The sequence below is a fragment of the Gymnoscopelus microlampas genome (assembly GCF_963454915.1).
Source record: "Gymnoscopelus microlampas genome assembly, chromosome: 21".
Classification (NCBI taxonomy): domain Eukaryota; kingdom Metazoa; phylum Chordata; class Actinopteri; order Myctophiformes; family Myctophidae; genus Gymnoscopelus; species Gymnoscopelus microlampas.
Genome location: NC_139958.1, coordinates 37,998,217 through 38,018,384, shown reverse-complemented (window position 1 = coordinate 38,018,384; position 20,168 = coordinate 37,998,217). Strand labels below are relative to the sequence as shown.

Here is a 20,168-nt window from a genome sequence, read left to right as displayed (position 1 = left end):
ATACTCATGAAAATGGTACCTTTTTTTCTACTCGGTCTAGCTGTATCATAGGAGGACTGTGGACAGTTCAGAAACCTGTCTACCAGTGACATCATCGTTATGCAGGATTTTTTTCCCCCCAACAACATTTATCATTTTTTATTTTGATTTTTATTAACAATGGCTTCTATTATTGCATTGCAACTTTCCAGGAACAGAAAGCCTGCCGTTTCTATAGACCAATTATTTGTTTACTAACATTGAGCCTGGACGCACAGGTGATTGTTTCACGCAATCAATTCCCAACCTGTTTCGGGGTGCACTGGTTTCAGCACACCCCAACCCCCTCTTGTGTGTGTTGGCTAGTGAGACGCGTCCTAACGAGACCTGATATAATGGGTTTCGTTGCGCGCATACTGGCTGCACGCAGCCAGTATGACGTCGTCTGTTAAGGGGTCTATTGGCTTGGATTCCCCATCGGCCCTCCTCTGAGACACAGAGCGAGTAGAAAAAAATGTTACCATTTTATCATGAGCATTAGTGAGTACCAATATAAAGATAGGTTAAAATGGGTGAAGTCATCCTTTAAGCGTTAATTAAGTGTATGAATGTGACTCCTAAAGTAAAGTGTTAGTGAACATTGTAACAAGGCTGAGGGACATTCTGGACTTACACTCATCAAGTATTGGCTTAGTACTGCGACAAAAACATCTCCATGAATTCAAAGCTTCATGCATGTGTAATTGATAGAAACTAAATATTTTTGGGGTAAACTATTCTTTTAAACCATGTACAGCCCTCTGCTCTCCTGGGAAAACCAATAACAAACTAGATGACATTTTAACTCCAGACTTCATACACAGTTTTATACTCCCTGGGCCTGACAGTATCAACACTCCAAGGTCATAATGATACCACATCCCCAACATATCAGAAACTAGTGTGTGTGTGTGTGTGTGTGTGTGTGTGTGTGTGTGTGTGTGTGTGTGTGTGTGTGTGTGTGTGTGTGTGTGTGTTGGGCAAAACTTGTAGCCTACACTTTTTTTTTATCTGACCTGGCTGCTTATATGTATAATATATTTCACTGCACTCGCATCAGGAATATTTGAATATTTTACCTGTTGTCAAATGATTTCCTTCATTTTATTCCCTTTCTCCAAAACAATAAATGATAGGAGCATATACCGCAAATATTTTCACCCACTGTTTAGGCTCCAGTCCACCTGTAAACCTGTGAGATCATCATTCATGTGTGACAATGAAGTTGGAAGTTGAAGTTTAAACTCCTTCCACGCAGGAGGTGTCGCTGCAGGCTGTGAACGGTCTGCTCTCTCGACAGCCGTGACGTCCAGTGTTGCCATGTCCGCTTATTATTATTTTTCCGTGTAGTTGCCTATAAACCTCTATGGTAGTTGCTTGTAAATATTGGTAGTTGCGCCGCGGGTTGCAGTTTTTTGGGGCTTGTTTCTAAAGTGTAGTTGCTTATTTGGGCTGGTTTCACAATTTATTTTTTAATTAATGTTCTCAAATATTTTCATGTCATGGACCCCCTAGCCCTAGAATGTATGTAAGATCACAGACATTCTAGAGCTAGGACCCCCGGCCCCATATGTATTGTATTTGTCCCAAAACCCGATTTGAAAATGTTTTGTGCCAGGAAGCACCTAGTACCAAATTTGTGTTTTTTGTAAATAGCAGATCTACAAGCTCACAACGCGCATCGCGACGCGTTGTTGTGAGCTTGTAGATCGGCTATTTCAAAGTGGTCATAATGGCCCGCCCGTAGCTGCTTCTTTTGGACTTGTTTTCCTAGACCTTATTACTCTCACACAATCTGGCAATACTGGTGACGTGACGTCACAACGATAACAAGCAGAATAAGTCGTTGCGCGAAATACAAACAAAGCAGCTGTTGTTCCGTCCATGAAACTAAAAGGTAATGTGTATAGATATATATGCTTTTAACTGTGAAACCCTTCATTTGTCTTTTCATTCGGTCATGTCTTCGGTGTGAATGCAGTGGTCGAAAGTAGCCATGGTTCACATGACGCTCGTCTTTCACAAGCGTCATGTAACCACTTGTTACTGGTTTGCGATTTTTTTTTCATTTACAACTGCTACATCTACATGAACGTTCAGATTTAAAATATAAAGTGCTGACCCCCAAGCCACGGATGTAACAAGTTGAGGCGCAACTGGTAAGTACCCGTATCTTCCTTATTGTTTGATTTAAAAAAAGCTTTTTAATCCGATTGCCGGCCATTTTCTCAAACTGTTCTCCGATACTTTCAACTACCCGACCCTACCGGTTGGGAGGTGTATTGCACTCTGATACATTTAAAAATATAGAAAATGGCTCCCGATCGGATTAAAATGCTTTTTATTGAACAATACGGAAGATACGGGTACTTAGACCGGTTGCGCCTCAACTTGTTACATCCGTGGCTTGGGGGTAAGCACTTTATATTTGAAATCTGAACCTTTTATTTAGATGTGGCAGTTGTAAATGTAAAAAAATTGCAAACCAGGAACAAGTCATGACTGTCATGGTATGTTTCAGGGCTATGGTCGAAAGTAACCAACATTTTGAAGTATCTTTACTTTAGTTGAATATTTCCAATTTTCAGTACTTTTACTCCTACTCCACTACATCTCAGAGCCAAATATTGTACTTTTTACTGTACTACAATTATATGAAATATGTAGTTACTAGTTACTTTGTAGATTCAGATTATTATTACAAAACATAAATTAACCACTTCACCCCTATACATTTTGGCCATTTGAAAATAGCAGATCTACAAAAGTAATAAGTACATTTTGATACCAATACCAGTAAAACATTTTAGTATTGTCATGGTTGTCACTTCATTCATGTTGTGTCTACTTTGTGTCACGTTGAATACAAATCAATGTGATGTTCGTTTGTTTGGTAGCACAGGCCACAACAGTCTTCTTTACATCAACTGTAGTTGTATGCAGTGTTGGAAAACGTTTTGAAAGTTATAGTTTAATTTAAACAGTCACTGCTAATTTGTGCAAAACTGGGGATGGGTTGATATGGACAAAATCAAATGTCCTATTTTTGACCAAAAACCTCCATCTGTATTGTGATGATGATATAATATTGTGACGATAATTTCGAAACATTTTTAGTTTGTGCCAGTTTGTGAAAGTATAAAATGCTGCTTAATCCATTTAGACCTGAGGCCAATTTTAAAAAACGGTTAGGTTCCCCTAACCTAAGTTTTCCGAAAATGTTAATTTTTGTAATAAAAAAAATAAATCCTGTTGCTACATAGCAACATCTAAAATTATGCAGATGCTTTCCCGGTTTTCAAGTTATATGATCTGTACAGGGAACGGGCATAGGGAGGAGTCGAGGCGGAGCCTAGCTACCAGTGACGTATTTCGAAATTTAAAGGTGGTGTAACCGTGTGACATAGTTTTGTAAAAATAATTAAAAAAGAGATTCAACACTTATTTTAACTATCGCTTACAACACCTTTACATTGAATCAATATTTTTGAAATGCAACCAGTGAAAAAGCTGACCACTGTATGTTAGTGTTTGGTAACGCGTGTGCAGTTTGAACCTTTGCCTTGATGTCTGCAGGCTGCTTTTCTTGTTTGCATTTATGTCTAATAAAGATGTTAAATTCAGCAACCCATTCATGGCCTCTTTTGGTTTAAAGCCTGCAGTAGTGATCATGTCGAACCACTTGAAATAATCCCAGTTTGTATGTGCAGGCACAGGTTGTAACAAGCTGTTTGTTCAAGGTTGTGCTTTATTGTTACATCTTGTACAGTACAGGTACATAAGAGTAAAACTTATTTTTGTTTGGCTTCCTTCAGACAAAGCAGCAGCATAGATAACAATAATAATAAAACCGTAAAAAGATTTTAAATAGGAGCACATCAGCGTATGTACACGCGCATATAATATTGGTATATTAGACCAGCATTTTTTCAGTAGCTGCCACCTAACTTCTAAAGATTTTCATAGCATATTCTATACAGCAGTCTAGGTAAGAATAGTTCAAGCATAATAGTGCAAGAAAAGGAGGGAGAGGCTAGAGGGATTGGGCGGTGTTGTGGTGAAGATATATCTTCACCCGCTCTGTCTGCACTTCCCAGGTGAGGTCCTCAGTGATGTGCACCCCCAGGAATTTGAACTCTCCGACCCTCTCCGCTGCAGCGCCCCCGATCTGGATGGAAGAGTGATCTCTAGGAGGCCTCCTGTAGTCGGAAGATTACCACTTTGGTTTTGTCAACGTTGAGAGCCAGGTTTTTATCCCAGCACCATTGTGTCAGGTTCTCCACTTCTCTCCTATAGGCTGTTTCATCATTGTTCGTGATCAAGCCTATCACTGGTGTCGTATGCAAACTTGATCGCTTGGTTGGAGCTGAACATAGCCATGCAGTCGTAGGTGTACAGGGAGTAGAGAAGGAGGCTCAAAACGCATCCCTGAGGGGCTCCTGTGCTGAGGGTCAGGGGGGGCGATTGTTCCCATCCGCATCACCTGACGTGGTGTGTGTGTGTGTGTGTGTGTGTGTGTGTGTGTGTGTGTGTGTGTGTGTGTGTGTGTGTGTGTGTGTGTGTGTGTGTGTGTGTGTGTGTGTGTGTGTGTGTGTGTGTGTGTGTGTGTGTGTGTGTGTGTGTGTGTGTGTGTGTGTGTGTCACAGTGTGTGTCAAATAACACTCATGGGGCTGTGCTACTTGTTTTATTGGATTATTTTACTTTTAGGACTAATCATGCTCAAATGTACTGTAGAACACGGTAAAGGGTTCAAACGTTCAAGCTCCACTGCAGATGTAATCAAGGAAAAGGGCAACAAATATTAGTTTCAGGGGTAAAACATTCATTAATGTGTGTGTACACAAATATAATGACCACAGATTCATTTTATTAACCCATTAAAACCGGGAAAGAATCTGTTATTCTCAGATATCAGCATTGGCCATTCAGAAATAGCAGATAGCTCACAGCGCGTCACTTTGTGCAGCGCTGCGAGCTTGTACATCTGCTATGTTCTAAAAATCTAGAAAGTGTTTAAAAATGTTGAGTAATTTTGAATTATGAGACGCTTGAGAACTATTGATTTAGAAGGCAAATTGCGTTCAGACTTTAAATAAAAAATCACACCTGTGTGAAGGTAGCGGCGCCTTTGATATATTTTGTCATAGATATGTGTTTCTACTAGAGAAACAATATTAAATCTCTGTAAATTTATTTCAAGGCTTCCAGTGGCACTAAATAGTGCCATTGGAAGCGAATCACCAAATGCATTCCAAGGTAAGTGGCAAAAACTGATCTGTCATAGCTGATAGAGTGGGTACCTAAAAAATAAACTTTGTGTGTGCGTGTGTATAAATGTGGTACCAGAAAGATATGTATGTGTTATGAAATAATCTATACAATTTATAAGCTGTACCCAGAGTGTTTATGTTCCGGACTTTTACAGTTTATATAAACCATCTAATTTTGTATTCATGATATAATATTGATGTCATGAATAGTTCCCTTGCCTGACCAATCAGAACGTTGACGGGCCTGACCAATCAGAACGTTGACGGAAAAGCCAGGTATAGAGCAGGACCATCGCCGTTAAAAATACATACAAAAAAAGAAGGGGGAAAAGCATGAGAAAATAAAAATATATACAAAAGTAGTGATGTCATGAATAGTCCCCTTGCCTGACAAATCAGAACCTTGACAGGCCTGACCAATCAGAACCTTGACGGGCCTGACCAATCAGAACCTTGACGGGCCTGACCAATCAGAACCTTGACGGGCCTGACCAATCAGAACGTTGACGGAAAAGCCAGGTATTGAGCAGGACCATCGCCGTTAAAAATACATACAAAAAAAGAAGGGGGAAAAGCATGAGAAAATAAAAATATATACAAAAAAAACATGAGGAAATAAAAAATAAACCTTGACATCATAGTGATGTCATGAATAGTCCCCTTGCCTGACAAATCAGAACCTTGACGGGCCTGACCAATCAGAACGTTGACGGACCTGACCAGTCAGAACGTTGGCGAGCCTGACCAATCAGAACGTTGACGGACCTGACCAATCAGAACGTTGGCGAGCCTGACCAATCAGAACGTTGACGGACCTGACCAATCAGAACGTTGGCGAGCCTGACCAATCAGAACGTTGACGGACCTGACCAATCAGAACGTTGGCGAGCCTGACCAATCAGAACGTTGACGCAAAAGCCAGGTATAGAGGGCTAATATCCGCTCTATACCTAAAGGTATAGAGCGGCTAGCGCCGCTAAAAAAAACGCTCTATAAATTTCCCCATAATTTGTAACTACTTATTCTCCCCCTCTGTGTTAGGCTCTGCCTTCATGCATTGGAAAGACAATGGCCTTGTCAGATTCTCAGATCTCTATGAAAATAACATATTCAGTAGTTTTGAGATGATTCGTATCAAATATAATTTGCCTAGAAACATTCTTTTCCGATATTTTCAAATCAGGAATTCTGTACAGAGGAATCTGTATCCCTCCTAAACTGAGAGTCCAAAGGATCAACCATGGGAAAATATTTTGACACTAACCGGTCAGAGGGGCCATATTTCAAAGATTAACCACTCTCTTGTTTAAATATGCTCCCTCTGGCCAAGAATAGGAACAAATAGGAGACCAAATTAGGTGAAACATTTCCTGACGAATGGTGGGATGGGGCTATCGATCAAGTTAATACTTCAACATCTTGTGCTAGACTAGGCCTTATTCAATTTAAAAAATGTCATAGACTTTGTAGAAAAGAGTCACCTAGTCAGACAGTAACAGCAATATGGAGTTACATTTGTGTCTTTATTAACCAAACAAAAGAAAAATATTTGAGAGAGAAAAAATATAAACAGAGCAAAGAATAGTTTTGAATGAAAACAAAATAAAACAGCAAGCAAAGAATTACAATTAGTAAGCAAAGGAAATTATATAAAAAGAACAAAAACATTTTTTTCATTAAAACAAATTAAAAACGCAATCAAAAAAAGTATTTGCAAGCAAAAAAATATAAGACTTGAAAGAAAAGAAAAAATAATTGAGAACAAAAATTCAAGAGTAAAAAAATAAGGAAAACTGTTTAAACTACATAAAACAAAATACTTAGTAAAATGTTTGGGTAATAAAATGTGTTGTGCTAAATAACATGTTTTTAATGTATTTTTTCCTTGTTTGCCAATGAAAGTTTTTTTTTTCTGATTGCAAAACGTCTTCTCTCTCAAAACCTAAGTCTTTGGTCTCGATTCTTTTTTTCTCTCTCTCGGATTTTTTTGTGTGAGGGGTTGAAGTTCAGAAGGCGTGTCCTACGCTGAAAAGATGTAAGACACCTCTCCATTGGTCACTCGGAGTCTGAGTGACAGCGCCTCCCTTCCTTATGTAGTTTGTTGAATGCAGGGATGGAGGTGTGTTACGGCCAGCACTGTTTTTTGATTGATTGAAATATTAGCAGTTTGCCAAAAAAAACAAACAAACATGAAAGTACAGTTTAATGCAAGGTCAGCTAAGAGGATTTAAACCCAAGAAAGCCTATGACTTGTTTCCATTAGGGTCCTTCCTACTGAATTCATAGAGACATTTATGACAGACAGTATATACACTACTATGCAAAACATCATAAAAACAAAACATAAATATATGTACAGTAAACAGTTTGAGTAAACAGATTTATGGAATACTTTATTAACAGTAGGATACAGAGGTACGATTTTTACAATGATGTTATAAGGATAACACACAAAGGCTTGTTTCCATTGTGGTCCTCTGGGACTGAGGTCAGAGCTCCATCCCAACTCTGGGCGCTGCACTATTGAGCATTTTAGGCTATTAGCAATTCAGATGATTCCCTAATGCTAGGTTTCTGTTCTACTTACAGTTTGTGATCTGTATTTAAAATTGTTGTATTGTTGTTATTGTTATAGTAGGCCAGTGGTTCCCAAACTTGGGACCGGGACCCTCAGAGGCGGTCCCCAGATTAGCTTAATGGGCAACATAGTTTTCTCTCTCAACAGTAAACAAACCAACCTATACATACCAAGTGTATACAGGGTAACATATTTTTAAGTGACAATTTAATGACTTTTAAGACCTTCTTAAGGCATTGTGCGCAGTGCGCTTGTAGTTTGTCTATTTTCACAATATTTATCTGTGGAACCGAGTAAAACTAAATGTAATTCCTACAATTTCAAGTGCTTGTCAGGGTGGGTGGTCCCCAGTTCAAGTATGATTATTTTGGGGGGTCCCCAGTTCAAATATGATTATTTTAGGGAGTCACAGCCTGAAACGTTTGGGAACCCTTGAAGTTATAAAATAAAGCTATACATTATTTCATGTTATATTCATTATTCTAATTAAGGCAAGGCTGAAGTGACTGGCCTACTGGCCAGGCCCATTCCAGATAGACTGCTTTGGAAACGTTTAGTCTGATTGTGCGCTTACTTTATGATCCATCATCCAAGGCCTGAGGGTTCGAATCCACTGCGGGTCACTTTTTTATGATAGGTTAGTTAGTGTCAGGTTAAGGTAAGGTATAGTTTTCTGTGAGGCTATTGAATTACGCTGGCAGCATCACAAGAGCAGAGGTGAGGGACCCACATACCCATCAAGAGACTACTGACTCACTCACTGAAACTCATACCCTAGGGAAACCTGGTGGTAGACTTGGGTTGGATTTCATTTGCCCCATTGAATTAAAAAGGTAATAGTACAGATTATTTGGGACTGTAGCTTTAAATGCCACATGCATATTTTCAACCTGCCAACAATACCTTAAATCCTAACAAATGCAGTTCTAACTTAGTATGCAGAAGCACTTTTTGTTTTTGCATTCTCAACCAGCATTTCAGTAAACACAGACAAGGCCTAAATTGAGCAGAAATGTATTTATCCAACATTGACTTTCCTATAATTAGCATAAACTGCATTTGAAGGTCAAATTAACAGATAGCAATTCACCATGTATTCATACACCATGTATTCATACAACTACATTTTCAGTGAAAAAGATTTTAAAGATGTATTTTTTTAAACAGTTACAATGTCAGTGTTACACTGCCAGTGCCCTTGAAAGGTGCAAACATTTCAAAAGTTAGGGAGGGTAAGTGATTTTCTTTCGTTAAATTAAGTGTTAAATAGCTCTAGCTCTAGATTCTGATCGTACTCATTGCTTTAGAGGGTTCAGTAACATGTCTCTCCGGCTCTCTAACAGAAAATGCATTCTCAGGTTGGGATGCCAATTTTATCCAATCAAGATAGAAACCTCAGTCAAGATACAGAAGTGAAATTGGAAGTGATGACACAAATAAATAAGCAGACACAATTGGACCTGGAACACTATAAAAATGAAGAGGGTGTTCTTTGCATTTCATTTCTACACCACAGCTGACATTTTTAAACAATGTACCCCCTCCTGCTGTGATGTCATCCAAATGTCATAGTATATGATGTCCTCACATCAGGACAGTGCAATTTAGGTTCATAATCGTCCAACTTCACTTTTAAGTTTGTATCCTTAACACAAGTAAAAATTGACAATGGACTGGAGTAAAAAAGTGACAATGTACAGTTATTTACAAGTTACACTCTGTCAAAGCTTGCACCATTAATGTCAGAAAGCAAGTTGGTCTTAAAAGACTCGTAATCTTCAAGGTGGGCTGTTGGAAGTGTTACAAGCACTAACAATTGGATAACAAACAGTGTGGCCTGTGGACTAGACAGTTGTGGTCAACTATTTTGATTTTCTTTCTCTCCGACACCAGCAAATGCCTGTGTCCCTGCCCAGTCAGCCATTGCATCACCATGGGCACAGAGGGTCTCTCTTCTTCAGCCGCATCTTCTGGTTGTACATCTTAGAAAGGACAAGAGATCAGAATCAACATCTGAAGTAACAAGTTTCAAAGCTTAAACAACTCATTCACAAGAATCACCAATAAAATACACAACGGACCAAATATGATTATGATCGGAAACTGTATTATTTGTCTGACAGTCCGATATCCAGATAATGAAATTGTGTTGTGCTACTGACAAGATACACTACGATCACTTGAGAACATTGCTTGCCCTGTACCCGGTTAGTTAGTGGCTCCACTTCTTTTTCCTTTATGAAAATAAACAAAATACTACGGAGCTTGCACAAAAACACATTTCACATTACACCTGTAAACCTGTGATGTGACAATAAAGATCATTGTGACAAAGACTATTCTGATTCTAAAATTGGTTAAAATCTGGGCATATGATGTGCTGTATGAGTGTAGGACAGGGTTTCTCAAAGTGGGTGCCGTGACGCCCAGGTCCAAGTCCAGGGGTGCCGCAAAATACTTTGATAATGTTTGGAATGTATCAATATCACTTCAGTTTAACACTTAGAACCTCTACACTTAATAAAACGGAGTTGAGGTGCACCGTACTCGGTGCGTAATCTCTTCACCAAAATTAGCAATCTACAAGCTCACAACGCGTTGTGAGCTTGTAGATCTGCTATTTTTGGTGAATGTTCCCCTCAGAATAGGAATGCTAGGGTTCAAGTGGTTAAACGTCAAGTATAATGTTATTTGCAATGTGTCCTGTAATGGAAACAGATATTCTCTCAGTTTTCCTTGTGACAAACTGTAATTTAGGGGGGAGGATTTAAATAATACATACCATAATGTGACATAAATGTAAGGTGCTGTAAAGTAACAATGTAATTCAGGGGTGCCGTGGATGAAAAGTTTATTTACACGGGTGACCTGAGCCCAAGAAGTTTGGGAACCACTGGTGTAGGATCTCCTAAGGTATAGGAGATCCTACACCAGTGGTTCCCAAACTTCTTGGACTTAGCTTAGGACCTAAGCCAATATCAAAATGTCTTATGGAAGGTTTTACCTACCCTCAAATAAAAGATATTGGAAGTTATCCAAGATCTTCGACTCCTCCACATGATTTGCCGAGCCTTGTGGAGACATTTCTGGGACCAGGTGTGACACAATGTAATGCACGTCCACCTAAGAAAACAAAAGAGTATTACAGCCCAACAGTTTGATCCAACAATGAAAATACCACTTGGCACTTGAGGAAATGTTAAGGCATTCAAAATAATACAAGACTAGAAAAAGCGCTCCTCGGAGCACAGGTCTCCACCAGGTAAGGTAGGTTATTGTGGGCCAGCAATGTTGGGAATGCGCCAATAAGGATGGAATATGAAAAATCGGATGGAGCCGTCTTGATCACTTGACTATAGAGATAATGTGTAACGATTTGCATGATGTTTACTGCAACACTCCATTGGCTATCTCTTGATGAGGTCGTAAACCTCAAGGCCTTCATGAAGCTGTTGCAGCATTGGTATGTGTTTAGTGCGCATGTGTAGGACAAGAGCCCTTACAAAAGGAAAAGAATAACAGACATCAAATTTTATGACAGCCATTTTAAAATGTACAATTACAATTTAGGCATTTAGCAGACACTCTTAAGAGTGATTCACAGTAAGTAAGGCAAACACAAGCAGGGGTTGACACTAACGGTTGCCCGACTGCCCGTGGCAAGTTAATAAAACGTTCAGGCAAATGTTGTTTGCCTTCAGGTTGCCCGATGGGCAAGTGCATTCCGTCTTTATTAAATAATATTGGCTATTTATGAAGAACAATGCTACTTTTTTACAATTGGCAGATGCACTCATTCAAAGAGACTGTCGCCACTCTGCAGTTATCGATTGGATTTAACATTGATTTGTTCTTATTGTTCAAGTCACACAAACGCAGGACAACACTGGAAAACAACTTAATATTTTGTCTCTGTTGTCCCGCAATGACCACAAGGTGACCAAATGTATGTGAATGTGAACAAATTGGTTCTGCATTCTGCCAGGGAGACAAGGAGAAGTTATTGTCATTGAGGCCATACATGGCTACAGGCTGTAGGAGCCTGAATGTGTACCGTGTTGTTTTCATATTTTTGATTAGGCTGCTTTGATTTTGATTAAGAAACACTTTTCTTGGGTACTATCATTTCGGTCAATTAGGACATTGGTGTGGTTTCCCCTTTTACTGTACCGTGTACAGTAGCACGTCGGTGTGGTGAGACAAAATAGAATGCTTAAGTCAGGGGTCTTCAACAGGGGGTCCGTCACCGTAACCTAGCATCCCTCCCTACTACTGAAGAGAACTTTAGCCAAAAATAGCAGATCTACAAGCTCACAGCGCCTCGCACTACAAGCTTGTAGATCTGCTATTTTTTGGAAAGATGTTTGGTGTAGAGGGGGAAAAAAAGCAGACCAAGTACAGAGTGAAAGGTCTTTACTAAGTAGTTCAGCCCTCAAATACTAAGTATTTGAGGGCTGAAGTGGTTAAATGTCTGAAAATACACATTAACATGAATCCAACATGACAGTGTCTGTCAAACAAGTCTATGAAGCTATCTATGAAATATATGAACAAGTTTAATCTTCATTTTATACACTATGTATTGGGGCCCTGCTTCATCTCTCTCTGAGCTAGGGGGTCCTTGGCCTGAAAAGCGTTGAAGACCCCTGGCTTAAGTTTCATACTCATTTGGGTTCCCAGAACAACAATTGTCGTTACTGGCAGAGCTGTGTAACATTTTATTTGCCTCTTCTCTTGGCCAGGGCACACTTGTAAAAGAGACACTAGTCTCAATGTGATTTCTCTGGTGAAATAAAGGTTAAATAAAAAAATAAAAAATAAATAAAATTATGTCAATATATAAACAGTTACGCAAACGTCAGAATGTACCTATTTGGATGCGTCGTAGTTGAGAGCCTAGCACACTAAGCTGCACTTTTCATTTACTCAATGATAATAGTTGCATCAAACAACGCTAAAATAATTGCAGCACATCACAATAAGAGCATGAACTAACGTTATGGATGATTGACCTGGTAACTGGAGTAGCTACATAATACACATGCAACGACATGCTGCAGGCTGGCAATAGGCGTTGGACGCGCGAGTCACGGAGTGACGGCCACTAGCAGCACAATTATGTATTTTGAATAACTATCTTATATAATTCAATTAAATAAAGTCGCCATAGGCCTAATATGTGAAAAGGTTAAAAGGAGGGAAGTTAAAATACTTACGCACTGACTATCTGCCAAAGTGTCGCACCACAAAAATCTGCCACAGCTGGAGAAATGTACTGGACAGGAGTAGAATGTTGTTGTTGGCCGGGGGAGGGGGGTGGTTAAGGAAGTTGTCAAGCTGTCACTCAGACTACGAGTGACCAATGGAGAGGTGTCTTACATCTTTTCAGCGTAGGACACGCCTTCTGAACTTCAACCCCCCACACAAAAAAATCCGAGAGAGAAAAAAAAAATCGAGACCAAAGACTTAGGTTTTGAGAGAGAAGACGTTTTGCAATCAGAAAAAAAAAACTTTCATTGGCAAACAAGGGAAAAAAACATTAAAAACATTTTATTTAGCACAACACATTTTATTACCCAAACATTTGACTAAGTATTTTGTTTTATGTAGTTTAAACAGTTTTTCCTTATTTTTTTAATCTTGAAGTTTTGCTCTCAATTATTTTTTCTTTTCTTTCAGATCTTATATTTTTTTGCTTGCAAATATTTTTTTTGATTGCGTTTTTAATTTGTTTTAATGAAAAAAATGTTTTTGTTCTGTTTATATAATTTCCTTTGCTTACTTATTATAATTTTTTGCTTGCTGTTTTATTTTGTTTTCATTCAAAACTATTCTTTGCTCTGTTTATATTTTTTCTCTCTCGAATGTTTTTCTTTTGTTTGGTTAATAAAGACACAAATGTAACTCCATACAGCAACCCTCCCCCTGGCCTATTCCCATGGCTTGGCTCCACCCCTCTCACCTGCTCTCACTCACTCTCAATCCCTAATCACACCTGTCCCTCACTCACTCCTAATTAGAGGCCCGCTATACATACTGCTTGAGTGCCTGTCCCTCCAGTTATTGTTTGTCAGCAGCAGCAGCAACAATTCCTCTGTCCTGGAGTCAGCAGGCCTCAGTTATGCGTCATTGAATAAAAATCATAACTGTGAAGCCGCCGCATCACCTCCTTGCTCAAATAAATCATGTGTGTGCAACGGAAATAAATGGTTTAAACGGAAATCAGTTGTCCAACATTCTTGCCGATGTACCGTGGCGATGTTAGATAACCTTTGAACCAGAACTCTACCTTACAGACTTCATTACTGCAAATCTGGAAAGTGTGACCGGTGTGAAAATGAGAAAAGGTCTAACTGCTCTGTTCAAATTGCCTGAAATTAATAAAGATATTTGGAAACCAGTATCACAAGATGTTCATCGTGAACCAAGTATTCACAGAAAGGGCATACTTTCTTGGCAACTTCAAACATTTCCACAGCTAGTTGTGTTCTTGAGGCCATCGTTTTAAGGACAGGTGGCATCTTTAGAGACTTTTCAACTTAAAGCTCCATTTAATTCTCAGAATTGGTTTAGAAGGTGGTTTTCAGACAAGATCATCTCTTTATTAAAGGCATTGTAGGGAACATTAAGCCTAAATTTAAAAAATATTTATATATATATATTTTGCATTTTTTCCCCTCTATCAGCCACTATATAATGATGCTGGGGTGTTTTCCTGCATTGAAACACAGTACTCTTTCTGAAAACCGTATTTTCCCTGCATTGTTTATGTATGTGCAGTTCGTTTCCCGGCCACCAGGGGGTGATGCCTCCATAGACTTCCATAGACTTCCTTACATACCGGACAAACATAACAACAACAACAACAACAATAGGGAAAATAGGGTTTTCAGAAAGAGGCCTGTGTTTCAATGCAGGAAAACACTCCAGCATCATTATATAGTGGCTGATAGAGGGGGAAAAATGCAAAAAATATATATATAAATATTTTTTAAATTTAGGCTTAATGTTCCCTACAATGCCTTTAAATAGGAAAATAGGCTTTGTGTCAGTGCCAGCACTGTAGCTGCAGAGGCGCCTCTCTACAGTCATGCACTCCCCTCCACTGACAACAAGCACTTGAAGTTGAGTTGCAATTTTATATTTGACCTGGATGGCATGTCTAAGATCCAGCACGGTTTGCATAGCAAGTTCTGTGTCAAATGTTAGCAGCATGATACCATTATTGACATGGAAAACATACAACTTTGTGTTGAATCTTACGGAGGATCTTTACTTATTCTTAATGTGATCATTTAGTGATTTGAATTCCTTTGTTTACAAACATCTCATGTTGGGAACAACCTTTTCCTCTGTACATTAGATGGCTATTTAGCAAGTAACTAGTCTACGTGCTTGTACCTTTATAGCCTTTGACTAGTGCAGTACCCATCATCAGAGGTACTTGGGGGCCACTTTGGAGCCATGTGGAACTCCATATTTGGGCAAGGATGATCTCATGTTGATGTCACCAGTGTGGAGGAGACAGGGAGGGAAGGACAGACACAAAGACATACACACAGACTTCATTTGTGAAATATTAGATGCAGAGCTCTGGTCTAACATCACACACAACACAAGCTATTCCCTAAACAATGGCGATTTGGGCAGACAGCAGGGATGTCCTCGATCAGCTTATTAAGGTTCAGTCAGCATGGCCTGGGTTATTACGTGGGTGACAAAGGTTCTCTCATGTCTCTCTCTTGCTGAGTTCGGGTCTGATGTCACACGCAAACTCTGTCCCGGGCCCTCTCCAAATATGGGCATGTGACGTCAGACACCATATTTGGGCAGAATGATTTGCACTGAAGTTAGGGATCTCCAAATGTTTGTCTATATATGATATAGCTCTATACTGTATCTGTAAAGAAGGCTTTCATATCATACTTGCTCGTCCTAGTCACAGGATGCCTGGAACTCCATATGGAGCTAATTGACATATCCAAGTCTGACATCATAGACATTTTGGGCATGACTGACACAACACAACACAAGCACACACGTGTGCCATTGAAAGTTTGACTCCACATCTTTCTGAAGCTAGCAGAAACAGGTCGGTCCATATGGTAGAACCAGAGTCCATGCTGGTCCCTACAGTACCAGTCGGAAAGAAGAGATGCTGCTCAGACAATAGTGCGGATCCGTCCTCCAAGAGAGCCCGAGTTCAGACTGACCAGAAGAACGGAGCAGCGAAGGAGGAGGAAGAAGAGCCAGAAGAAGATGGAGGTGAAGGAGAGGGTGCTGGGGAGGCAGATGGAGAGACCTTTGCGGACATGATGAAGCACAGTCTCACAGAGCTAGACGTGGGGATTCTGAAGTTTGTCAGTGAACATGAGGGGTTCTCTGGTATCCTGAAGGAGAGATACTCAGATTTTGTGGTGCACGAGATCAGCAAACAGGGCAAGATAGTCTGCTTAGATGACCTCTCTATCCCTCCAGAGGCTGAGGATGTTCCAGAGCCGCAGCAGCAGCCCACAGGGGAGACGGAGGTCCTGACCGAGCAGCATAGAACACAGCTTGGAGAGCTGCAGCTCTTCAAGAACAAAGAGGGCAATGTCTCTATAGAGGTAGTTGATGATACAAAGGAGAAGCGAACACTGGTCCACAGAGCCATCAAGACCCAGTTCCCTGGCCTGGAGACAAAGACGGAGGATATGGAAGGTCGCAAGTTCATAGTGGCCTACCATGCTGCCGGCACGAAGGCTTTAGCAGCTCCCAGGAAGCACTCGTGGCCTAAGAACCGTGGCAATTTCTGTCACTTTGTGCTGTACAAGGAAAACAAGGACACCATGGAGGCTATCAATGTCCTTTCCAAATTACTCAGGCTTACCCCCACAGTGGTTTCTTACATGGGGACTAAGGACAAGAGAGCCATCACTGTACAGGAGATTGCAGTCAAAGAGATCACAGCAGAACGATTATGTCACCTCAACAAGTGCCTCATGAACTTAAGGCTGGGAAACTTCTGTTATAAAAACCACCCCCTGAAGCTGGGAGAGCTGCAGGGTAACCATTTCACCGTGGTCCTCAGGAACATCTCAGGAACAGATGAGCAGGTTCAGCAGGCCATGTCTTCACTCAAGGAGACTGGCTTCATCAATTACTATGGCATGCAGCGCTTTGGAACCACAGCAGTGCCCACGTACCAGGTTGGCAGGGCCATTCTGAAGAATGACTGGAATGAGGTTGTGGACCTGATTCTGAAGCCTCGTCCTGGAGGGGAGAAACACTACATGTTGCGTTGCAGGGAGGAGTGGGCCAAGACTGAGGACCCAGAAGCTGCCCTGAAGAAGCTTCCTGTGAAGCGCTGTGTGGAGGGCCAGCTGCTGCGGGGTCTGTTCAAGTACGGCAGGAAGAACATTATCACTGCTTTCGGACTGATCCCTCGAAACAACCGTCTGATGTACATCCACAGCTATCAGAGTGTAGTGTGGAACACCATGGTGAGCCGGAGGATAGAGGCCTTTGGCTTGAAGGCTGTAGAGGGTGACCTGGTGCTCAGGGGAGGCACGGCTCACGTACTGTCCGCAGAGGAGGCTGAGGGCCAGTCCATCCATGAGGTTGTGATGCCTCTGCCTGGGTTTGACGTCATTTACCCCTCTCATGTGGGCACAGGCTATAGGGAACTGCTGTCAGCAGACGGGCTGGATATTGACAACATGAGACACAAAGTGAAGGACTACTCATTAGCTGGAGCCTACCGACGTATCATCATCAGACCCAGTGATGTCAGCTGGGAGCTGATTCAGTATGATGACCCTAAGATCTCCCTTGTCCACACTGATGTAGAGAAACTAGACAATAAACCTGCTCCTGTCTTCAACAAAGAGGGGAAGTATCGAGCCCTGAGGATGGAGTTCTCTCTGCCTCCCTCCACCTACGCCACCATGGCCATCAGGGAGGTGCTCAAGATGGACACCAGCATCAAAAATATGACACAGCTCAACACCACACGGTTGAACTGACACCAAGCTCAGCCGACGTCGACCTGACTGCTGTTACAAGCTGCAAAGCAGCCGTCTACTGTGACTACATACATGCTGTGTGCAAATATTAAAAGGTTCTGAATAACAAACTTTATTTAATTGGTTTTATATTGTTTAAATAACCCTTAAGAAAATAAATGACTATTTGCTAAAGGGAAAGGTGTTAAGTTTAAACTTAAAACATTTAATTATCATGTGGGTAAACTTACCCCTTGACTTGGATCAACTTACCCCTAACCTGGGGCAATTTGAGCCACATGACCACTTTTTTCAATAAGTCATATTTTTATGGCCCTTTGTCATAGATGCTTACTCATGATTTCAATTGATAGAAGACATCCTGACATAAGGGTAGATTTGACTGCTATCTAATTTTTCCTTGCTTCCAGGACAACTTAATTGAAAAGTGGCCAATCTTACTCCGTTCTCCCCTACATTTATTTCGACTGAAAACACTCTTTAAGAACAAATACAAAAAATTTAACGTGAAAATAAGAAGCAGGAAAAAATGAGTATCTTATATCATATCATAATACATGTATGACATTCATAACAAACCAAACCGTGGGAAAATCAGTTGAGATTTCAGCGAGTGAGTGAGACATACATTAGACATACATGGGGAAAACATGCATGTAGTACATGGGCCAGACCAGATGTCGGTATAACTCAAGGTGGCAAAGTTATCATTTTTGAGAAGCTCTATGTCTGTAGATAATATTTCATTAAGATAACCCTTCCTGAGTCACAGCTAACTTGTGTTATCAGCTGCTAAAGTTACCCTGCCCATTGAAAATGGCATTTAAGATGCGGGTGCATATCTTTGGTATTGGGTATTGGCTCATGTTCAGGACATAATTCAATGTTTTTTTATTATAGTGTTTGGTAAGGGGACACTTAGAGCTTTCATTCAAGCCCTTTTGTTAATATGTATAACAAGTAGGCTACAGTGGTCACTGGAGCTCTTCAAACCTTTAATCATTAACACATGTTTTTCCACAATTTTCCGCCTAATTTTCTTTTAGTCCTGTGGCATCAAGAAACATCAGAGACACAAAACACAAAAACTGGAATACTGACATGACCTAAGGATTCAGGAAATGTAGCATTTACCCATATTATTTCATTCTGAGGTGGTGATTTTCAGCCTTATATTAAAAAAGCACCTTTTATGATAAATAGACAGGTCAATAGGCCTATGAAAAATATCACTTAATCTCCCAAAACATTAATACTAGGCATGTAACGATTCACTCAACTCATGATATGATTTGAATCACAATACTAGGTTCACGATACGATTTTTCACGATTTTTTAAACAAAAAAAAAATCCAGACAAATGACTGCAAAATACAGTATATTCTTTTTATTATTTCTCTTACACAAATATTTTCTCCTCTTCTTTTATTTTTTACAATACCGTGCTTTCTCTTATCCTCTTTACAATACAGTAGCAAATGACTGAAACTCTTTTTTTATCAACTTACAAAGATCGATTTAAGATCGATTTAAATTGTCACCAGTTTGAATCAATCGATTTATGATAAATTGTTACATGCCTAATTAATACAAAAAAAGGGTTTTCAATTGATTCTGGTACCCCAGAACGCATGCTTGAGATTGAGAACATCCAAAAAATCCAGGAAAATATACGTCCATATATGGGCATAAAAGGGACATGGACGGACAGATACAGAGATCTCCATATATGGGCATTAAAAGGGACATGGACTGACAGATACAGAGATCTATGGGCATATCAGTTGGATCGGTGGTGCAACGTAGGTGTGAGGGCCACATATCGGCCCGAACTCTAGATGAGAGGCCCGCGTAGCGGCCCGAACCTCTAGTTACTTATACAATTGTAACCACATTACGGACCCATTTGGTTCCATTTGCACACTCTGAGTTACAGACCTGTAATGATACATTGCACCCTGAGAGTCTATGGACCCCACTTTGAGAACCATTGCTCTAAGACAGTGATTGTTGGTAACAGATTCTGTTGGGGCAGATGTTATTATTTCACATGGCTCAACATGATCATTATGCGTTAAACCAAAAGAGACCATGAATGGGTTGCTGAATTTAACATTTTATTAGATAAAATGTATTGAATTTCAAATACAAAAATAGCCTGCTACCAGACAGTCAGGTTCAAACTGTACAAGTGTTGCCAAACACTAGCATAAAATGGCCAGAGTTTTTTAACTTGTTGACTTTCAAAAGTATTGATGCACAATTTCAAGTTGGTGTAAGCGACCACCCTTAAAGT

General features: G+C 40.2%; 1 protein-coding gene and 1 long non-coding RNA gene across 2 annotated transcripts; one reads left to right on the top strand and one right to left on the bottom strand.

Moving 5' to 3' along the window:
- Window positions 1-8,872: 8,872 nt before the first annotated feature.
- LOC311037681 lies at window positions 8,873-13,166 on the bottom strand. Its single transcript, XR_014599993.1, has 3 exons — window positions 13,084-13,166; window positions 10,876-10,990; window positions 8,873-9,849 (listed from the first exon to the last, which is right to left on the bottom strand). It is a non-coding gene; the product is annotated as an uncharacterized lncRNA (long non-coding RNA).
- Window positions 13,167-15,969: 2,803 nt separating this feature from the next.
- On the top strand, window positions 15,970-17,871 carry LOC311037953 (pseudouridylate synthase 7 homolog; the record flags this gene model as incomplete). Its single annotated transcript, XM_084047248.1, has 1 exon — window positions 15,970-17,871. The coding sequence occupies one exon, from the start codon at window positions 15,970-15,972 to the stop codon at window positions 17,869-17,871; it is 1,902 nt and encodes a 633-aa protein (XP_083903374.1).
- Window positions 17,872-20,168: the final 2,297 nt, after the last annotated feature.